Source organism: Equus przewalskii, chromosome 29 (assembly GCF_037783145.1).
Source record: "Equus przewalskii isolate Varuska chromosome 29, EquPr2, whole genome shotgun sequence".
Lineage (NCBI taxonomy): Eukaryota > Metazoa > Chordata > Mammalia > Perissodactyla > Equidae > Equus > Equus przewalskii.
Window position 1 is genome coordinate 24,850,824 of NC_091859.1, and position 23,421 is coordinate 24,874,244.

Below are 23,421 nucleotides of genomic sequence, written 5' to 3' on the forward strand. Positions count from 1 at the left end.
TTTATTTATAGAAATTATATTATGATCACACACATACATACACAAACACACACATACACACATACACACACACACACTATATATTAGGGGAATGTCATAATGCTGTTATAGGTAAAATACCTGTTTGTGTGTGCTGGGGAGAAGCATGTGTTGGGGATTTAGGAGGTGAACCTACATTATGATCTTTTACAGCCTGTTTAAGCATTTCAACGTTGCACTCAAATTCATGTAACAACTCGTTGGCCCATCCATTTTTTGTCTTGGTTGCATCACTAAAATACATCCAATGATTACAACTATCTCCTGAAAAATGAATAACAGGTATTTCACTAAAAAATGCATAATTTTTATTTATTCTTTTATAGTAATGCTTCTAATGAAATTTATTCATTTTCTCAAGGAATTCTCTAATCTTCCAATAAATTTACAGCCTTCAGCTACAACAGATTTTAATTTTCCTAGAAAATAGGAATAAAACATTTAGAATAGAGGGAAAGAATGTCAAAAGCAAATAATTTGGGAGAGTTTCTATCTAGAACCCGTCCTTGGTAGAACATCACTCAAACTTTCAATTAGAAGCAGCTCTGCTGGTCGGCCTCCATTGAATGCCCAACCACTTGGCATACCTTCAGTGGACAAAATCCCAGAAAATACCATCACAGAAAGAAGTCTTTTCATCAAAGATTTGTTGTAAAGTGACTAACAAAAACCTATCCATACAAATGATAAGACGAAGAATATTTAAAAACTTAAGAGACCAATAAAGATTCTCAAGACGGATATCAGATCTAAAGATATAGATATATTCATATCTATCAATATCCATATATACATTTTTTGGAGGGAAAATAAAAAATCAGAATTATCAAGTTTCTCTGTAGCAACTAAGAAAAGTATTACGTACATAAAAGGGTTAAGAATACTTTGTGACTAAAAGTCATAATATGCATAATATGCAGTTAAAAATATTTGAAGTATATGTAAGTAACTTAGGAATCAGGAGGACAGAATATAAAACAAAGCCCTTCAAATGAAAACCAAAATAAATAGTGCAACCTTTAAATTATGTCAGGTACTGATACAGAAATGACAAACACTGGAAGATGGAAAAATTTTATCAATTTTTTAAAGTCCTGGAAAACTCACTATAGTTATTTGTTTTTTCTTATTTGTGTAAATTAAAAAAAAAAAGCCACATACCACCAAAATGCAGAGATGATGGTATAAGGTCACATTACTTAATTAGACCATAAACATACATATTTTTTGTTTTTAATATTTGGAGGAAAAGAACCTAGCAATATTTGATTATTAAAGAGCCTACTAAACTAAATTAGGTATTAAAGCCTTATTTATTGATGAAATTTAGAAAATATAGAAAAGTTTAAAAAAGTACCTGGAACCCTACAACATAGCTAAAATCGTTATTCTTTTGCTTTATGTTTTTTTGATTTTTTTAATATATAAATATATCATTTAAAAATTCAAAACATATCAATACCTTGCTTTTGTCACAATTAACAAAAAAGCACAAATATGTGCTTTGTATTCTGATTTTTTCTAAGTTTTAAATCAGTTATTTAGAATATTGTCAATTTCTAACAATTATACTTTCTAATTATCTACATAAACCTCAATATGAAGTGCATGAATATTTTCCATGGCAATTATATTTTCTTGGTAAGATATTGCTGGGGGAAAAACACTAACAAATGTCTTGATCTCTTTTCTCCTTAAAAAATTAAATTGAAACAAAATAATAAAACAAAACAAAATGAAATAAATGGGCTATATAACTTTAAAGCAACTTTTAAAGAAATTGTTCCACACACCTGCTTTGTGATAAGGATAATAATCTACAGTTAGCTGTGTAAAAGACAGTTGCATAGCTCCTCCAGTAATACGTCTGCTTGACTCTAGGAAAAGAAAAAGATGGAATCAAAAGAAAGAAACATTAAGCAAATATCAAAAACACTTAGTCATACTTGTAGACTAAGCAGTGAGTGATAACCTTCTCTCTGTTATCATGGAAAATATATTAATGATTTTAGGAAATGTAATTCAATCTAATAAGTACTTATGGAGCCCCTATCATTTGCAAGGTGTTAGGCTAAAAGTTGCGGATACAAAAATAGCAGAACATTTATATTTACAGCCCTAACCATATGGCAAGCACTGTTTCAAATATTTATAGGTATACTTACTTATTTGCTCTTCATAACAACCCTATGAGATAGGTACTATTATTATTATGCCCATTTTCTAGATAAGGAAATTGAGACACAAAGAAGTTAAGTAAACAGACCAAGGGCATAGAGCCAGTAAGTGTAGAGCTAGTTCTGAACCTAGGAAATCTTAACGACTACTCCATATCATCCTGCATCCTACTGAAGAAGAAACTGAGTCTTAGATTAGGCAAGTTGTTGAAGGTCACATAGCTAAATTAAGATCAGAAACAGATCACAAGTCAGTGTAACTCCAATATAAAAATCAAATTTTAAAACAGCATGGACAAATCAAATACAAATTAAGATAGAGCTATGTACATACTCTCTATATTAATTTGCTAACTCCAATTTATCTCAACTAGCAGAATTTCTAGTACAGATTTACAATCCCTTATTTAAAACCCTTGGAGCCAAATGTTTCAGAATTCAGAATTTTTTTAGACTTTGTGAAACTAACATGGTATATATACACAAGGCATATCATACAATACTCCCAGCAGGTTCTGAGGCGGCACTAAGTAATAAAAAATAGTAATTCTACCGCAAAACTTGAATATTTATACCAAGTGAGTAAAATAAAGAAGATAAATAGCAATGTGTTTGTTTAGGTCAAGTTTTGCCAGCAAATGAGTTTTTCAAACTTATGAAAAAACAATTCAGACCTTTTGTACGTTAGAATAGCAGAGAACTAATTAAAGAACTAATTATGTATTTGTACTATGAGGGAATTATTTTGGCGGAGGTGTTTTCCCCTTAAATAACATCATTTAGCTTACTCGATGAAAGAGTAAGGAATGTAAATGAGCTTAGAAAACATTTTCTCTGTTCCTTTGCTTACTACTTAACCTTGACCCCCCGTTTTGTTATTTTGGTTTGTTTTCACTGTTTTGGATTTTCCTTTCAAATTGCTAAGGCAGAAAACTCCAAATATAAGCCAAATGACACAAAGGTGGACAAAGGAAAAGCAACAAATCCCTCTCCAAACTCCAAATCTTCCTCACCCTTTTATCTGGTAGCTGACACCTGGCCGACTTGTCTGATGAAGGCAGGATAACTTCCATTGCTAAGGATTCAGAGTGAGTCTCAATATTCACCTAGTTTTAAAAATCCAGAGCAATAATTTTCATAGACACAGATTCTGATTCAGGTCTGAGGTACATGGGTCAGCTAATCCATTTTAAAAAGATCCTCAGCATGATTCTTATGCTCACCAAAGTGTGAGGACCACTGTCCTAGAAGACTACCTGAATCCTTCCAGTACTTAGGGGCCAGGGACACGCTCCGATGGAGAAACAGAAATGCCCGGCACCTCGATTATAGAACCACAGATTTTCAAAGTGATCAACAGCAGCTTCTTACCCCCTTACCTGTGTCTACTGACTAAGGAAAAATAAGAGAAACAAAAGCTAAAAGAAAAAAAATCTTTCTAAATAGAGTTTAGCTTCCTAACCAAATTTTGGGAGAATTTGGGGTAGAAGACACAAGAAATGTTAAACAGCCACATAAATTGCATTTATATGCACATGGGGTTAGAAATATGTAGATAAACCACTGTGCTGAAAACACGTGCAAATAATTATGAATTAAGTATGGACTAAAATATGATTTATGGACAATTTCAAATTATGAAAAAGTTAATTCAAAGACAGGTCTAATATTTCATCACCTACCAAGGATGTCATCTGTTCAGTCTTTGATTTTTTGTTAAACCTAATTTTACTGTTAGTACTGATAGCTAACAATTAATTGTGCTGAAGTACTAACTACTAAAGCAAAATAAAATTTCACATCAATATATAATGCTTAAAATTACATTTCATCTACATATCTCATATGAGTGATAAAATTATGACCAGTTATAGTACACACTACATATTACATATGATAAAATAATCTAGTTTTGTAGTACATTCTAGAAAAACCAAAATGGTTTGAAATAAGTAGCTTTTATTACCTTTTTCTTTAGCATGAATATCATCACATATGTGTAGATCTAGATGAGAAATCACTAAATGATGAGAAGTTTCTTTAACATCATAATCATTGAATAGTTTCACAATTGCATCATTTAGATCAGGAGCATTTGAAGTCTGTGGTGTCTTCACATGCTGGGTAGATGGGGCTACTGTAGAGCTCTAAAAGATTGAAAACTGCCTCATCACTACAAGCAAAATATTTGAAATTCCCCATGCAAGAAAATTTAAATATTTTTAGCAATAAAGTAATGAAAAATAAGCTACTATATTTTCTTTTATATTAATAACTCAGTTCTCCTAAAATGCTTTCTGAATTATATAGAAATAAAACTAAAATCTAAAAACTGGAGAATTACACAATTTGAATATAAAGCCAGTATGTTTGGGTAAATATCTGAATAGTTATATTTACATATTTATAGTCCTTGCTTTAGAAAATCTATTTATTAACTACTGAAGGTAGGTTATTTGAATATTATTAGCTATATATATTAAAAAACAAATGTGAGCCCTGTATACATCAGCTGCATACACTATTATATATCCTCCAGAAAGAAAGCATTTCCTTGCAAAAGTGCTTGTGATATTATGTAACACAGTAAGTGCTCTGGTGCCTCTCATAAGAGGCATGGTGCATCTTTTGAACTTGGATATCTGAAGAAGCCAGAAAGCAGAAGAGATTTATAATAGATTGTGAGTTCAAATTCCTTTCTCCCCAAGGAGCAGAGAATACTATTGAAGTATAAAGACATATGTGAACCTCTAATCGCCTAAAATAATTCTGCATACATAAGTATACTGTGAGATGATCTGATATATTAGCCATAGAACTGTATATGAAACTTTGGTAATGATTAACAAAATGAAGACCAAACTTTTCATTAAAAAATATTAAAAACTTCCTAATTAAGAACAAGTCAGGGGCCAGCCCCATGGCCAATTGGTTAAGCTTGTGCACTCTATTTTGGCAGCCCAGGTTTGCCAGTTCGGATCCTGGGCGCAGACCTACACACTGCTCATCGAGCCATTCTTTGGTGGCATCCCATATAGAAGAACTAGAACGACCTACAACTAGGATATACAACTAACTGGGGCTTTGTGGAGAAAAAAAGGAAGATTGGCAACAGATGTTAGCACAGAGCCAATTTTTCTCACAAAAAAAAAAAAGAACAGGGGCCAGCCCGGTGGCACATCAGTTAAGTAGGCACGTTCCGCTTTGGTGGCCCGAGGTTCGCCAAGTCAGATCCTGGGTGCTGACATGGCACTGGCTTGGCAAGCCATGCTGTGGTAGGTGTCCCACATATAAAGTGGAGGAAGATGGGCATGGATGTTAGCTCAGGGCCAGTCTTCCTCAGCAAAAAGAGGAGGATTGGCAGCAGATGTTAGTTCAGTGCTAATCTTCTTCTTCAAAAAAAACTTCATTAATAAAAGTGTAGTTGGTTATTTATGGAAAATTATATATATTTTGTATGTGTACATATTTACAAATATCTATTAAGAACTATGATCATACTGTAAAAGAATTTCAAAGTGTACTCAGTAAATGAGAATCTCTCAATGAAAATGATTGGGGTGTACAGTAATTAAAGAAAAGGAAAGATGAAATATAGCTGTAAAGCCTTAAATTCTAGGAGCTCAAGCAAAATTTTTTTACTAATTAACTGTTAAACTGATTTCCATCAGAAAAATCACTTTTTCTTATGTTTTTCCCCTTCTACTTTCAAAGCCTTAACAGACTAGTATTTACGTCTATGATGATACTATGTTGAAAGAAAACACTCTCCTGTATTTCTTTATGTTTTCTCTCTTCTTCACCAAGATAAATAATGATATAAATAAACCATAAACATTAATCTCCCTAACACTCTTTTCTTAATACTGTGGTAGATTCAGGTTTTTAGATGCTGTTTGTGGGGGAAAAAGCGGGCCACTAAAAACTCTTTTGTCTCAGGAATAATTATAATATCTCATAATTTTCAATGTAGTCTTCTTTCTCTTTTAGAGAAGGAGAGGATGAAGCAAAGCAAATATTTATGATAGAAGACAGCTGTCAAGTTATAAAGCTGCGCAAAGGAACACGGTCAACTACTTCACTCTCTGATCCACTCTTGGTACCTCAAATAATCAGGAGATTCTACATGATACCTAAAGTAGTAATGTGACAACTGCCACCCAAGAAAGAAACTCTATGGTAATGTGAATGGTTAAGTAGATCTACTATGAAATATTATGGAGCAACACAAAATAATTATAAGGACTAACAACGTTGAAGCAAATTGTATATATCCACTTAACTGCATCCTTACTAAAACTAGGGAAAAATGAAGACTCCTAGGCAAAAAATCTGTAAGGAAATACCTCAAAATGCTAATACTGGTTTTGTTATGGTGGTAGGATTATAGAATTTTGTCCTTGTTTCTAGTTTCCTAATCTATATTCTATCTTATATAAACATTATATAAACATATCCACATATCATATAAATAGGAGCTACAGTAACACCAACACTTGTCTATTAGTCTTTAATTTCAACTACCATCTCTGTTAATGACATCCTAAGCTACACAAGTCCTCAATGCAAGCCTTAACAGACTAGTGTTTATGTCTATGATGGTAAGATTATAAAATATTACCTCCTGTACTTCTTTAATTGTGTCTTCAATTCCAAAATAGAACATTATTACCTTTTCTAAGCCTTATCTCCCTTAATCAAATCTGCTTCCTTTTTCTGCATTCCCTTTATTGGCTAATGGAACTACCAATTATCATTCAAAAAGTCCTCAACTTTTCTCTCTTCATTTTCAACTGATGAAAGACTCAGATTATCTCTCCCTAACTTGGCTGTTATTTCTTCTTTCAAACCACTACCAGAGGTTCAAGTCCACTCCTCCTCCAGACTGGCAATCTTTCTCTTCTTCACTCCATCCTCTATAATACGACCACGTCATGTTTGATTGTCCTTTCCTATTTAAAAATTTCCGTTGGCTCCCACATGCCTAAAGGAGAAAGTCCAAATTCTTCAACAGATAATGTCCTTCATGTCTACTCACCACATACTTCTGCTTAAACTCAGGCTACCTGCCCAGGAAAACTCTATTCTATGCTATAGTTCAGTGTTCTGTTCATCAAACTTTTAAAATTAGGTTCCCCCAGAGAATCATGAAGTTCTCTCAATAGATATATACTACTTATTGGTAGCATGATACAGTGTTCACCATCAATGCTCTATCTATTTATTTGTTTTTATGGCTGAAAGTTCTGGAAAACTGTGTTCACATTAATAGGTAGATTGGAATGAAATGAGTTTTGTTTTAGCAACATGACATGATTCTTTGAACTCCCTCAAGTTACATGCCAGGATTCTCAAAGTGAGCTATTATAAAAAATTATTTTTAATAATCTAATCGCTGACATTTATTAGATTTTCCCTCAAATGTGTTGAAAGCAAAGAAGTGAAAATCGCCTGACTTGTTACTTTGTTATTAGTCATTCACTTCCAACATGGATAGCAATATTTCAAATTGCCTGTCTTGTTCCCCAAAGGTTTTGGGGTTTTTTTCTTCCTGAACAAATCCATCATGGTAAGAATGAGGAAGAGTAAGAAGGATACCTTTCATTTGTAAAGTAGGGTAAGAATAATTATGGGAAGGGAGAACCAGTTTGACATCTTAACATAAGAACATCCTAAGGTAGACGAAGTTAAGAAAGATTACACACCAAAAGGGAAGATGTGGAACTCAATTTCCTTAAAATTTGAAAAGTTGTCATATACCCCAGAAGTATGTGTACCTCACCTTCAAAAACACTGCTCTAATAACAACAAACTCCTTTCCTTTATCAGAAAAACCATTGTCTTTAACACTACCACATTTGTGCAGATTCTATTTCCTCATCTCAAATACCCTTTCTCTGGCCTGTGAACTTTTACTCATTTTTAAGATTTAATTTCATTATCCTCTTTGTGAAACCTTTCCAAACTCCACAAGCAGTTAATTAAAACTTCTTTGTGCTTCTATAGTCCCCTCAGCCTCATTTTAAATTCTGCGCTCTTGCATTTATGCTGAACTGCAATGATTTGTTTTATATTTGACTCCCCATTACACTCTGAGATCCTTGAGGGCAGGGTCAGACAATACTCACTTTTACATCTGCAGTGTCTAACCCTGCGCCTTATGACAAAGCAGGCAGGCAGTAAATAATGCCAATTTGATAGTCAAAGCAAAGCCTAAAACATATGCCACTCCCACATACCAAGCCAGATCACCAACAAGCTATACACTTGAGATATATTACTCCGTTTCCAAAGAAATAGTTTCACAGAAGTATGATTTCACAATATCCCTTAAGTTTTTTTAATTACTTAGTTAATTAACTTTTTGAGGAAGATTAGCCCTGAGCTAACATCTGCCGCCAATCCTCCTCCCTTTGCTGAGGAAGACTGACCCTGACCTAATATCCATGCCCATCTCCTCTACTTTATATGTGGGATGCCTGCCACAGCATGGCTTGACAAGCAGTGCGCAGATCTGCACCCGACATCCGAGCCAGCGAACCTCAGGCCGCTGAAGCAGAACGTGCAAACTTAACCACTATGCCACTGGGCTGGCCCCATCTCTTAAGTTTTTATTAAGAGTAGATACAAAACTTCAATTGTACTTTTTATAAAATCATCAAAAGACACTATCCATTGGGATTTTCAATGTCTCTTCTACAAAAATCTTCATGTTAAATTCTCAGAATTTAGTACTGGGAAAGATTAGAAAACCTTTTTCTCTTTGGACAAAACTAGTAGTGCTTCAGATTTTAAGAAAGTGATCATTAAATAGCTCATTATGCTTCCCCCATTGTTGCCCCCGTCATCAGACAACTCTAACAGTTTTGTGTTCAACTTCGGCAATTCCCCAGGGCTTTGGTTTTCTGCACTATTAATTCTCACATTCCCTCCCCTGACCTGGGTTTCTTCCTTTTGCTTTTGCTTTGGTAATTTTTAAATTGTATTTTCTTAACTTTCGGAAAAGACATATTTATAACATCAATACTTTTATGTCATTATTAACCTCTAGTGTCTAGTACAGACCTCCAAACCAAATAAGCACTATATAGATAGAAATACATTTAATACCTTTTCATATACATACCATGTATGTAAAATTATATAGTAAAATATATAAGAAGATTCTTGGACTCAAAGTATTACAATCTATTTCCTGTAAAGAAAACAACTAACCACTCTGATTTTTAAACCATTTAATGTAAAGTAAGTTTTTTTTCCTGTTAACTTAATAGCATACCTGAGTAGGTTCAGGAGCCATACTCTTCCTTTGTTCTGTCGATTTTTCTATTGCTTCACTAAGAGATTTTGCATACTGTACCATAGCCTTCAACTGGGAATCCGTCAAAACCCATAATAAGTCATCCAATATTAGAACTAACTTTGTTGCAATGACATTGCAGTCCTTTAACTGTCAGAAAAAATGATTCATAAAATTAAGCCAAGAAATAAAACTTATAATGCACTTTGTTAAAAAAACGTTTAAAATTTTTTAATGGAATCAAATATAGATCCTTCATTCACCAAATATTTATTGAGTTCCTATGATATGGAAGAAATATCTCCTAGTTTCGGAGGTACAGTGGTAGAAAAGACCAACAAATTCCTGAACCCTAACAGGTACAAGTACTTATATAATTTAATTTCGCACTTACAGCTAATAAATCATATAGTTACTTATGTTATTAAACTAATGCTAGTAGAGAAAGAAGCATCAAAATTAGTTAAACATTAAAATGCTATTTTAACCACATTTCAGAATATTTGTATTAAGTGTCATACTCCAAAAACATTCTCTTGAATTTAATTTAGTATACTGATTTGTGTCTAGTAACACAAAACATATTGTTGAGGCTTTGACTGAGCCATAGTTAAAAAATTCATTACTCCTTCATTAAACTTCATCACAATCCACAGTAGACTCTCAACTTCTGACATCCTTAAGTAATCATCTTCCCTATTTATCTAAATTACCAGTTATATCTTAATAACCTTATAAAGCTAGTAGTTTTGGTTACTGATAATGAAGGCTTTGCTGCTTACCCACTCCTGAGCAAGATTCAATAGGAGAAATAAATGTTCAACAAATATTTGGCAACTGAGAAATCTATTCAATTTATCAAAAATAAAAATCTAGGGGCTGGCCCCGTGGCCGAGTGGTTAAGTTCGCGCGCTCTGCTGCAGGCGGCCCAGTGTTTCGTTGGTTCAAATCCTAGGTGCAGACATGGCACTGCTCATCAAACCACGCTGAGGCGGCGTCCCACATGCCACAACTAGGAGGACCCACAACGAAGAATATACAACTATGTACTGAGGGGCTTTGGGGAGAAAAAGGAAAAAGAAATAAAATAAAATCTTTAAAAAAAAAATCTAAATACTAAACCTAGAAGACTGAAATATGTTCTCATTACACTAGATTTCTTCAAATATTACTTGAGGCACTATATTTCCTTTTATTTTGCATTGTTTTAATATGTCAATATTTCACCTAAAATTTATTTAAAATTTTCTGTCAATTTCAATAGTTATTACATGAATCACAAAGGTAATCCTGTTGACTTACTCTTCTTTTAAGCGTAACTCTTATTTTTGATTGGTTGGTTATTAATCGAACAGGAGCACACATAATTTCAAGATGCGAACTTTGGGTAGCATCTGCCTCTATTCGAATCATTTGCCAATTTATTTCTTTAAATGTTAAAACCTAAGGAGAATACAGAGATTAGTTTCACTTACTCATGCAAAATAGAATGAGAAAAACGTAGGTTTGTAAAAATAAAAACAAAAAAGTTAAACAAAAACTATCTCTTCACTAATTTCCATGACATTCAATATATACTCACTATGCTTTTATTTTGTAAAATTGTATACTTTCAACAAATTCAGTAACACATCTTCATAATTATATTCAGCTGTAAAGCTGTTAATACTTTTATTCTAAGTAATTTAATTTTAATATAAAGTACAAAGAGCATTTGATTCACGTGACCAAGAAGAATTTAAATAACATATTTTAGTTTTGTAAATTTAAAATTCAATTCTGAGTAGCTGAGAAGTTAAAATAGGACTCATTATAAGTTGAAAGATTTATTACAGTAAAAACATTAAAATATCCACATTTTATAATTAAATGATTAAGAGAAGTATAGTTAAAAGGAAAGAGTAAATCTAGTGGTATGTGAATCTAGGTAACCATAAGAAGTAATTATTTTAAACATCCTCTTTTATTTATCAGTGACTAAAACATTTTTTAAAGAAAGAAAGCAAAGAAAACACTTTTCACCTCTCCCCTCTGCGGATCTTGAATACGAGTGAATCTTAAGTCTCCATGCTCCCAGTTTGCATTGACGCTATAGATCCGTAGCTGAGAAAGTTCGAAGGACGCATTGAAGGCTTTTGCTCCAATGCGGATGACAATGGAATTTACACAAACAGTAATTCCCTCAACCACTTTTTCAGCAAAGCCATATTCACTGGAAAAACAAAGTGAAACAAGATACAATGCACTAAAACCGAAAAAAAAATCATTAAAAGAGAAAATGTTATCTGTTAATATTGTCACACAAGTACACAAACTGTCATATTATTATTCATTTCTGTTCCAAAAAAAAATTCTTGTTCACACAATAATCTAGCCTGGTTACACGTAAGTTATAAAAATGCTCTTCTCAAAGTGAAAAAAGATTTTTAAAATTGGAAGTTACTCTCTAAATTAGGTTACTGTAATCACTATCCAAAGCTGCCTACTCTCAAAAAGCATTCACGAGACAACTAGCATCTATCAAGTAAATGAGAGAGCAAAATTCTTGACATAAAGAAGGCTACAGAGTCCAACTGGAATATAATCTCATAATTTAGGAATAAGGTCAAGAAAGTTCACATTCTCTAATTCAATTGAGCAAATATTTATTAAGCACGTACTATGTGAATGATGCTGGGACATAAGGAAAACCAAAATATAGTGGCACTATAGGGCTCACAAGTTACTTGGGGAGGAAAAAAACACATACCCTAGTAACTGAAACATGAGGCAGTCTGTAATTAAGCGCTTTAATAAAGGAATCATCAGTATATTTGGTAGAGGAAGAAACCGCTTTCAACTAGGGAGAAATCTATCCAGGAAAGAAAGATGAACTTTCCACAGGAAGAGATGGGAAGAAAGGGAAATCTTAGAGAAAAAAGCATGAGCAAAGGCACAGAGAAGTAGGGAGTAGAGATCACATTTTGAGAATGATGAGTAGTACAGCATGACTGGAATACAGACTATCAGTATATTTACATAAATTAAATATCTAATTAATATTTAATAGTCTAGAAATTTAAAAAATGAAATTCCAGTTTACAAATAAGTCTATTCTGAGTTTAAGTAACCTTAACATAGATGTTTATCTCTTCCACATGAAGTAATAAAATCAAATTTCTGAACTTACAAGTTTACTAGACCATTAATCTGTGGGAGCATTGTCAGCCCACAGATCCTGCACAGAAGGAAGGACCAATGTGTTAATTATTAATTTCCCCTCTATTTTAATCTCTTAGCTAAAAACAAAATCAATTAGATAAGTGTTTCCCTAAACTTCATGACTATAAAGAATTGTTAAAATTACATATTTATATTCTTGATAACCCTTCTACACCTAATGAATCATTATTTCAAAAGAAGGAGCCTAAAAGATTCTGTAGATTTAATAAGCAACCTAAAGTGACTGTTATAATCAGGCAGGTCTGAAAAACATGGAAGTAGATTAACAATATTGCCAAACGCCAAAATCTAACGATTATCATCATATGATTACAAGGCCAAAATTATAAATTTTATTGATACTATAAAAACAAGAATTAGGAATCAACTACACCAAGCACACATCGAGAAAATATCTGACTCTGCCACACCTAATTAAAATAAGTGTCATTAATAGCAATTTTCCTGATCTTCTTGTCCTCTTTCAATAATCTTATAAACTTTTCTACTTTATCTCCAATTTTTCTGTCTCTAGCCAATTTAAAGACCAATTGCTTTAATCTACTCCATCAAACTTGAAATCATAATCTAAACTTGAAAATCTTAAATTGCTGGATGATAGATAAACTACAAAGAAGTTAATGTGAAAGCTCTTTTCCCAGTTACTATTATCTGTAGTTCAAACGTAAACTGTACATCTGATAAACCTGGTCTTCAGTCAACTCAAAGCAGTGGATGGATCACCATTAGATTCCTATGTGGAAAGCCACTGATGAGACTGTGGGTATTCTCATAGAATGCACTAATGTAACAGTGGTTCAAAACTTGGTGAAAGAGGAGGAGGTAAGTGTGTGTGTATGGGTGTGTGGTTATCTGCATGTTTATGTTCCTCCTCAAAAGTTTGATCACTGGTTTTACACAGCACCTAGAAGACTATAAATGTTCAGCGCTGCCATGTTGTACCACTTGAGGAGGCACTGATCACACTAAAATCTATGTGAACATTTTACCTGAATAGTTGCACAATCCAAAAACAGTGCAGAAATATTGCCTTGAGGAAACGATGTATGGTACAAGATCCAAATTTATTGAATGCAAAAATAAATAAGCAATTTTCTAAAGATCTATTTGTTAAGAACAATTTTAACTTCTCAAGAAGGCTTTGTGAAAATGCCCCCAATACTTCTACTTTATTATCATCTGATTTTTATCTATTAAAATCCAATCTGTGTAAAGTGTGAACATTCTATATTTAATGAATTTTAGAGTAATCCAAAGGTCTATAATTTTTTAAGGCATTAACTTAACTCTTAAGAGTCATACAAGTTCCATGGATGCAGAGAATAAATAATATGCAGTGAAACTATTCTGAGACTAAGTAAGAGATAATCTGATTTATAGAATGCCTAAGCTCTTCTGAATCCATTTCTGCTACTGCTCTAGCTTTGGTTATCATTACTATTTAATATCAAGGAAAGCAAGACAAATAAAAGAAGCTAAAAGGGGCCGATGCAGTGGCATAGGGGTTAAGTACACGTGCTCCACTTCAGAGGCCCAGGGTCCCCTGGTTCAGATCCCAGGCACAGACCTGCACACCGCTGTGGCAGGTGTCCCACATATAAAAAGTAGAGGAAGACAGGCACAGATGTTGGCTTACGGCCAATCCTCCTCTGCAAAAATTAAAAAAAGAGGATTGGGGCAGATGTTAGCTCAGAGCTAATCTTCCTCAAAAAAAAAAAAAAGGATGCTAAAAATCAATTCTGCTACTTTTGTAATGTATATACTAAAACTGAAAAACGTTCCTGGGAGAGGTGACTAAAATAGAGACTGTCTGAGGTTAGGGGATTTTATCTTATGTCCCATTACTGCAGAAAACAGTGCTGACTATAGAAAAGAATTCCCTTTGCCAGACATACAGATTGATGGAAATAGCTTACCTTTGTCCTGAAGCAGTTGCAATTGGTGATGGGCCATTAGGGTTTCGTGGTTCTTCACACGTACTCATTTCCATTATTACTTTATCCAGGGACTAATAAAAATACATTAAAAACGCAAACAATTAGATATTTTATTTTATGCATATTATGAAAATGTTATTTGGGACTATTTTTTCTTTCATTTCTTTAGGAGCAAAGTAACAGTAAGTGAATAGAGTCATTTTAAATGTCTCCTTAAAGGTATAAAAAGACAAATACCAAAACAGAAAACAATCTGCTCAGTCCTTTCTTAAGACATTTATTATCTGATAAAAAAGCTGTGTGTATTACAGGAGTATGGGAGGAAAAAACTGTAAGAAGTAGCCATATACTGCTGCAAATCATCAAATTTTACAGAAATGCAAACTTTAATCCCAGAATGTATTACATTATTAATTGATAGAGGAGATTATATATTAGTATATAGGACTGAACCTCTTCTAAAAGCTTATTCCAATCTAAGACCTAAGATTTAAGATATACAACGATGAAAAATAAGAAATATACAAGAAATGTGAAAAAATAAACATTCTCATAATTTTTCTTTCTTGAAGAAAAATTTAATGTCCTTAGTAGTCATCACTAACACAACTCCAGTCATTCTTCATTCTCTATTTTAATATAGCACTTATTATCTGAAACTGCCCTGTTTTATTTGCCTACTTGTTCACTGTCAGTCTCCTCTATAAAAATCTAAGTTCCCTCAAGGGCACAGGGGAGGTGTTCAATAAATAGTTGTGGAATGAATGAATTAATAAATGACCAAGTGACCAATTTTTCTTCAATTTTTCTCAAGAAGCAAAGTATATTAAAGAACATATTATTTAATTTACTATATCAGTAAAAGCAGAAACACAGAAAGTCTGAATCAAATATTATTAAAAGAATACGGTATGTCAGGAGGCCGGCCCAGTGGTGTAGCAGTTTAGTGTGCATGTTCCACTTTGGCGGCCTGGGGTTCGCTGGTTCGGATCCCAGGTGTGGACATGACACCACTTGGCAAGCCATGCTGTGGCAAGCGTCCCACATATAAAGTAGAGGAAGATGGGCACGGATGTTAGCTCAGGGCTGACCTTCCTCAGCAAAAAGAGGAAGATTGGTGGCAGATCTTTAGCTCAGGGCTAATTTTCCTCAAAAAAAGAATACAGTATGCCAGTAAAGAATTAAATGATGCAATAAAATATACCAACTGAGAACAGAATATTCGAGACTTGAAAAACTTTAAATATCCTCCCATTTTAAAGTTCAAACTTCTCACTTAAGGACTGAGAAAACTAAGTACCATCAAGATAAAATGAAACCAAATTAGTGGAAAAGCCAGAAAATTATGTTTCTATAAAACAAAAGACTAATATTAACAGAATAGTTAGATCATATGCATATGTAAATGTTTATTTCTCAGGTAACTCAAAACTCACCAAAGAGATGGGATGTGTTTTCAGTTTTGTCCATGGGATCTACCAAAAAAAAAAAATTCTTTTTAAACAAATCATTAAAAAAAAACTAAAACAGTAATCAACACAGATGTTCTCTTATTATCGTGATAGACATACCAACTTATATCAGATGATTTTTTTCTTAAATTGCAAAATAATAAACTGAGTAATTTATTCACACTCTTGATAGCAAATCTATTTTACATAAGAAAAGACTACCAGTCCCTATTTTCTGAGTCACCTTTTAAGTAAGAATTTCAGGTTCTCTTCAATATCTTTCTTCCCAGTCCTGAAAACACATTTTAATTTCATAATTTAAACAGATAACTTACCACTCCTAAATGTCTTCATTTGAAATAGTGTTTACTTACTACAAATTTACACTGTCTCATTTGACAACAAATCCTATGAAAAAATATCTTCGAATATGTGCCAAAATTAAAATTATTTTATTAACAATCAATAATTTTATTTAAATGTTAACATTAAATTTTAAAAAGTTAAAATCTATAAATTAATAATTAATATATTAGTATATGACTTCAATTAAATTCATAAGGCACACATTCATGTAATTAAACAAAGGTATCTGTCTTTTTAAATTATGTTAATTATGCTGCATTACAGAATTATGTAAAACAAAATATTTATTTGAAAATATAGGGATGAAATTAAAAAATGAAAACAGAAAATGCCTTCCACAGATATCAAAGTCTCACCCTAATAGATGCTTTATTACAAAAAACTTTGTTGATAGCAAGCCATGTTGGCAAATCCAACATATTCTGGAGCACCTCTTCATCCAACTCCAAATTCTTCAGTTCACCTTCTCCTTTAAGGGTACTTAGATTTATCTTGTCAGGAGATAAATTTTTGGTAAATCTGAAAGAGAACATATGTCGACATTTTAGTGTCAGTTACTATACCCCACAGTCATTTCTTGCGAATACACAGAGCATTAAAAGTGTAACAGCAGCATGAAGAAACACAAAACAGCAGTGATAGGCTGTACTTTAATCCATGTTTTTCAATGTGGTTTTGTTATTGTTTTGATCTCTCTTGTCCATGTAACCCTCTTACACAAAGCCTGCAGTGTTTATGGCATACACCTGAATATCATATTCCTATTTATAATCAAGCATATGGTTCTGAGTGCCTTTCAAATTTATTAATATGTAGTGCATAACTACTATTTTCCAGGCACTATGCAAGGCAGTGGGAATGGCTTTTACATTTTGTTCACTTCACTACAAACTACATCATAAGAAAGGGATATTCCTATTCTACCAACCAAGCTACAAGGAAGGTAGGAGAGTGAGGGGACCCTTTAGAAGGAGCAGTAGCAGCAGCAGGAACCACCACTATTCATCATCCCAAAGAATGATGATCAAAGGACCTCAGTACTCCTTTTAGAATCATCCAGTGATTCCCAGCTTTAGAAAGTGACCCAGATAATTCCAGGAATAAATCACAGTACATCTATCTTGTTCTAAAAGATCTCTGAGGAAGGAGATTGTGTAACTCTCTTTAGTAGCCAATTTCGGTGTTTTCTACATAAGACTCTTAAAAATACCAAATATTCTCAACCGTGAATCAGCTGTACAAATACCATTTATCCTTTCTATAGGAGTTAGATAACTGAAGTACTAAGTACTTAATGAAAGTGTCAAAAGTCACACAGGAGACTGGATCCTGAATTCTAATTAAAGAACTCAGATTCCCTATAATGACTTAAAAGTGAAAGTTCTTATAACAAAAAAGAAAAAGGATCTTATAAGAAATAATAATAATAGTTAAAATAATAGTGAATACTTTCCAAAGATTTACTCTTTACCAGGCTCTTTGCATGCATGCATTACCACTTCACCTAATTCTCATGATAACTCACATTAGGGTCAATACTATTTTTATCCCCACTTTTTAGGTGAGTAAACATAATAAGAAACTAACCTATTTGCCCAATGTCACAACTAATGATGATGATATAGTAACAATAATAAATTATACATGTACTTTAAAGTACTTTCACATCCGTTACTTTATTTAATCCTCAAAACAAGCCTAAAAAATGAAAAATTACTAACTTTACCCAGCAAGTACTTTTTCAAAAGTGAAACTACTGATAAAATTAACTACTGGCTAACAAAAGAGCTATTAGCCAGTCTTTTAATCTTTTTCTGAAATTAAACATTAAAATAACAAACTGTACTCGGTTATTTACATGATTTCATATCAACAAGAATATCAATCAATATACACATGCTTCTCCACTGACTCTAAACCAAAATTTCTTGAATCAGATTTTATTCATATTCATATCTTCTCACAGAATGTCAACTGAGAAATACAAAGTTCAGGTTTAGCCTCTGTTTGACCAATGATGCTGGGTTGTATTATACTTACCACCAATCATGTTTGCTTTAATACTACGAAGTTTCCTGATAGACTACCATTCCTAATCACATAGGCATAACCTGCCACTTCCTTCAAAGCAGAGCGCATTGAGTACTTACTAGGGATTCCATATTCAGACACATACACTGGCAAGCAGTACACTCAAAGTCCCTGCCTTTGTGTAGTTTTCAGTTTAGTCAGTGAGACAGAAGATCAAATAGTATGACTAAGAAAGAATACAGTAGGGGGCCTTAATCCAGAGCTTCTTTGAAACAGGGACTTTTGAGCTAATATCTGAAGGAAGAGTAGTAGAAGTTAACTAGGCAAGGAAAAGAAAGGGATAGGGAAAGAAAGAATATTCCAAGCAGAGGGAATAAACCATATAAAGGTTCTCAGGCAGGAGAGAGCATGGTATAAAACAGATCTGAAAAAAGATAAACATCTGAAATGTAGCAAGAGGGCCAGGAGAGAAGATAAATTTGGAAGGACAAAGAGGGGACTGATTATACAAGGCCTTGACCATTTTATTCATTCATTCATTCATTCAGTAAGTTTTAATTGATATCTATAATTTAACAGGAACTGGGGATTTGACAATGAATAAAATAGATAAAAATCTTTGCTTTCACAGAACTTAATGGGGGAGGGGTACATAGAGAACTAAAACATAAGTTAAATATATAGTAAGCCAGATTCTGCTAACTATGGAGGAAAAAACAAAGCAAAATAGTAAGATTTGAGGTGCAAACAGAGGATCTTTTAATTTTTTTTTTAAAGGCAATGCCTTGAATTATTATTTCAATGTAGCAAGGTATTGTTTTGTTTCTTTTTAAAATTGGCACCTGAGCTAACAACTGTTTGCCAATCTTTTTTTTTCTTTCTTTCTGCTTTTTCTCCCCAAATCCCCCCAGTACATAGTTGTATATATTTTAGTTGTGGGTCCTTCTAGTTGTGACAAGTGGGACACCACCTCAACATGGCCTGATGATTGGTGCCATGTCCGCACCCAGGATCCAAACGAGCAAAACCCTGGGCCATCGAAGTGGAGCACGCGAACTTAACCACTTGGCCACGGGGCCAGGCCCCGGATCTTTTAATTTTTAAAAGAATGGGCAGGAAAAGGCTTATTGAAAAGATGACATTTGGACAGAGATGAGAAGGAGCTAGCTTTGCAAATATGTGGAGGAAGAATGCTCTAGGCAGATGAAAAGCAATGGTAAAAACCTGAGGTGAGAACATGCTTGCTAAGTCTGAGGAATAGCAAGAAGGCCAATGAGGCTGGAGGAAATGAATTAGGGCAAGAATAAAAGGTGAGGTTAAAGAAATAACAGGGGCCAGATCATATGGGACATTTTAAGCTACTCTAAGGACTCTAGCTTTTACTCTGAGTGAAAGTGAGAGTGACTAGAGATAGTTTCGATAAGAACAGGGGACTTTCATTTTTAAAGGATCACTCTATTGAGATTATATCAAAGGGGAACATGGACAGAACCAGAAAGCCCAGACAAGAGGCTATTGAGATAAATCCAGTTAAGAGAAGATGTTGCCTTGGATCAAGATGGAAGAGTAGGAGCTGGTGGGAAGGAACAGCCTAGATGTATTCTGAAGATAAAGCCAACAGGATTTGATTGTAGAGACTGAAGTCAAGGATGACTCCAAGGTTCTTGGTTTGTGTAAACAGAAGGACACAGATGTTATTTACTGTGGTAAAGAGACAGAGAGAGAAATAAGTTTGGGATTAAGGATAAGAATTTAGGCTTTGAAGAGTTTAATTAAGAGATGCCTATCAGATATCCAAGAGGAGATGCCAATTAAGTAGTCAGATATTCAAATCTCATTCAGTAGCTGCACATATAAATTTGGTAATCATCAATGTTACAGATGGTATTTACAGTTGCAAGAAGGAGACAGAAAATGAAATGGTTCAAGGACTGTAGTCAGGGATCGGTAAAAGGCCAAGGAAATGTAAAAGAAACCAATAAAAGAGATTAAGAAGGAAGGGCTGGTGAGGTAGGGGAGAAATCAGGATTTTTTTAAGGTGAGAGAAAATTTAGCAGGCTTGTATGCTGATGACAATGACGCAGAAAAAAGAAAACTATTAATGGTACAGGAAAAACAGACAACTGCTGGAGCAAAATCTTTAAGTATAAGACAGCAGATAGAGTACACAAGAGGAGGGGGTGGCTTTGAATAGTTTTGACTTTGGAAAGCATATTAATAATCTACATATGTAGAAAATAAAATTAAACGAGAAACAACCAGAAGAGGGAAAACACCTAAAACTGAAAGTAAACAGAAATAAATGAGCCTAATTGTACTTCAAAAATACTGTTAAGTATACTCAAGGGGAAGGCAGGACGGAAGGAAGGACAGACAGAAGGACAGAAGGACAAAGACTAATCTGACTAATTCATGAACACAACATTTGACTATATATCCTTAGTGTTGGGCAGGATGGAATGTGCGTGTATACATGGGTGAGAGGTGCGGTTAATGGAGAAATCACACAATATCTTGACTGGGTATGGACAATAATGTTTATCTCGATATTTACAAAGGGAAAAAGTGAAAGCACTTAAATGTCCAAAGGGGAATAATCCCTTTAATTATGATGCATTATGTTATATTCATATCAAGTAATATGTGCTTCCAATCATATTAAAGAAGGCTTATATTATCATGTATGGTGAAAATTCAAGGTTCAAAAATGATACACTGTGATTTAGTTATGTAAGAGATGCATTATAAAATCTCAAATATCAAGAGTACCTATCGGTGGCTATGTTTTAGATGTATTTCATCTTTATACTTCTCTGTGTGTGTTAGTGTTCTATAAGGAGCAAATATTACTTTTATAAAGACAAAAGTTCAACAGAAACCCAAAAAGATAGGCCTGGAAGGAGTAAAAGTGAAAGATGGAAACATTAAAATATACATCATTGACAAGAAATTCTTTTTTTTTTCTTGAGGAAGATCAGCCCTGAGCTAACATCTGTCGCCAATCCTCCTCCTTCTGCTGAGGAAGACTGGCCCTGAGCTAATATCTGTGCCCATCTTCCTCTACTTTCTATGTGGGATGCCTGCCACAGCATGGCTTGATGAGCAGTGCCATATCCACACCTGGGATCCAAACCGGCAAAACCAAGGCCACCAAAACAGAACGTGTGAACTCACCTGCTGCGTCGCTGGGCTGGCCCCATGAAATACTATCTTTAACTTAGTTCATACCAAAGGGCCAACATCTGCAAAGACTGTGTGGATTAAAGTCAGACAAACAGGTCTGAATTCTAGTTTAGCCACTTATTGTGATACATCTCTGCCTCAATTGTTCATCTGTAAAATGAGGAAAATAATACCAACCTTAAAAGATTTTGTGAGGATTAAAGATAATATGTAAAGCATTTAGTACAAAGTAGCTATCCAATTAAGAGTTCTCTTTCTCCTTCCTTTTTTCTATTTAGATTAAATTATGAATGCATTGACTATAGTTTCAACTGGAGCAATACCAGAAGTTCATGTTTGAGTGACCTCAGCATCATAATGGAGTGAGCTGTTCCCCTTAAGTCTCTCCCCACCTATGTTACAACCAAACTGACATTCATTAACCAACTGAGGATTCCCTACAAAGCACAAGAGGACATCTTAAACATTCACACAGCCATACATCTGAAGAAAAGGGTACCAAATCCTCAAGAAGCAGTGGGAGGTGAGTGGATCCTCTCCTCATCCCCAGCAGCAGTGATCTAGGTTGTGGGTCCTCACACAGCAGCAGGTGCATGACTGTAAGAGGAGGTGGAGCAGCAGGAAGGCCTGCATGGGAACGCTTCTGCTTTCTGAGTGGCAACCTGGCCCACAGGAACGCTCCACATGGGATGGCGTGTCTCAGCCACTGTGTGGGCTCCCCCACCAAGTGCAGCAGCCTAGGTGAACTGCCCAAGAGTGCAGAGCAGGTGTGTGTGTGAAAGAAAGTGTCCCCCATTCCTCACCCCCCACCTAGTACACCAGCTCGGCTGGTCCTTGGCCAAGGAAGCAGATCCACGCCAGAGCACCTATGCATTCCTGTGTGACCCACCAAGAGGCTGTGGCCAGTAGGCAAATACATATGAGCTCTTTCAGCACAACTTCCAGCAGACACAGTGGGTTCAGAAAACACAGCTCCTGCCCCACCCTGCCCCCCACAGAGGTAGAAGGTGGAATCTGTGACCTGATGCTACCACTATGTGCTGGCAGAGGAGCACTTCATCAAACACTATGGAGAACTACATTAACACTCCAGAGCAGAAGGAAAACGACAAGCCTCCAGAAACCAACCCAGAAGTCACAGAAAATTACAATCTAAATGACAGAGAATTCAAAATAGTTGTCATAAAGAAACTCAATGAGTTAGAAGGAAACTCAGAAGGACAGTTCAGTGAACTCAGGAATAAAATTAATGAGCAGAAGGAATTCTCCACAAAAGAGATTGAAACTCTAGTGAAAAAATAAACAGAAATTCTGTAGATGATGAACACAATGAATGAGAGAAAAACCAATCTAGAAACCTTAAAAAACAGAGCTGACATTATGGAGGACAGAACTAGTAATTTAGAAGACAGAAATATAGAAATGCTTCAGGCAGAGGAGGAGGGAGAATTAAGACTCAATAAAAATGAAGAAATTCTTCAAGAAATATCTGACTCAATTAGGAAATGCAACATAAGGATTATAGGTATTCCAGAGGGAGAAACGAGGGAGAAAGGAGCAGAGAGCTTGTGCAAAGAAATAATAGCTGAGAACTTCCCAAACCTGGGGAAGAAACCAGACTTAGAAATATATGAAGCCAACATAAGTCCTAATTACATCAATACGAAAAGGCCTTCTCCAAGGCATATAATAGTAAAACTGCCAAAAGTCAATGA

At 34.4% G+C, this 23,421-nt stretch overlaps 1 protein-coding gene across 2 annotated transcripts in view; it reads right to left on the minus strand.

The window, feature by feature from the left end:
• Window positions 1-23,421, minus strand: part of BLTP3B (bridge-like lipid transfer protein family member 3B) — a 92,066-nt gene that overhangs the window by 37,821 nt on the left and 30,824 nt on the right. For both annotated transcript variants that reach the window (XM_008516382.2, XM_008516383.2), the window contains 9 exons: window positions 16,849-17,011; window positions 16,112-16,150; window positions 14,655-14,746; window positions 11,539-11,728; window positions 10,819-10,959; window positions 9,496-9,666; window positions 4,183-4,363; window positions 1,833-1,916; window positions 121-303 (listed from right to left, as the gene is read on the minus strand). In XM_008516382.2, coding sequence (XP_008514604.1) covers window positions 121-303; window positions 1,833-1,916; window positions 4,183-4,363; window positions 9,496-9,666; window positions 10,819-10,959; window positions 11,539-11,728; window positions 14,655-14,746; window positions 16,112-16,150; window positions 16,849-17,011 — 1,244 coding nt within the window. The remainder of the gene's footprint in view (window positions 1-120; window positions 304-1,832; window positions 1,917-4,182; window positions 4,364-9,495; window positions 9,667-10,818; window positions 10,960-11,538; window positions 11,729-14,654; window positions 14,747-16,111; window positions 16,151-16,848; window positions 17,012-23,421) is intronic.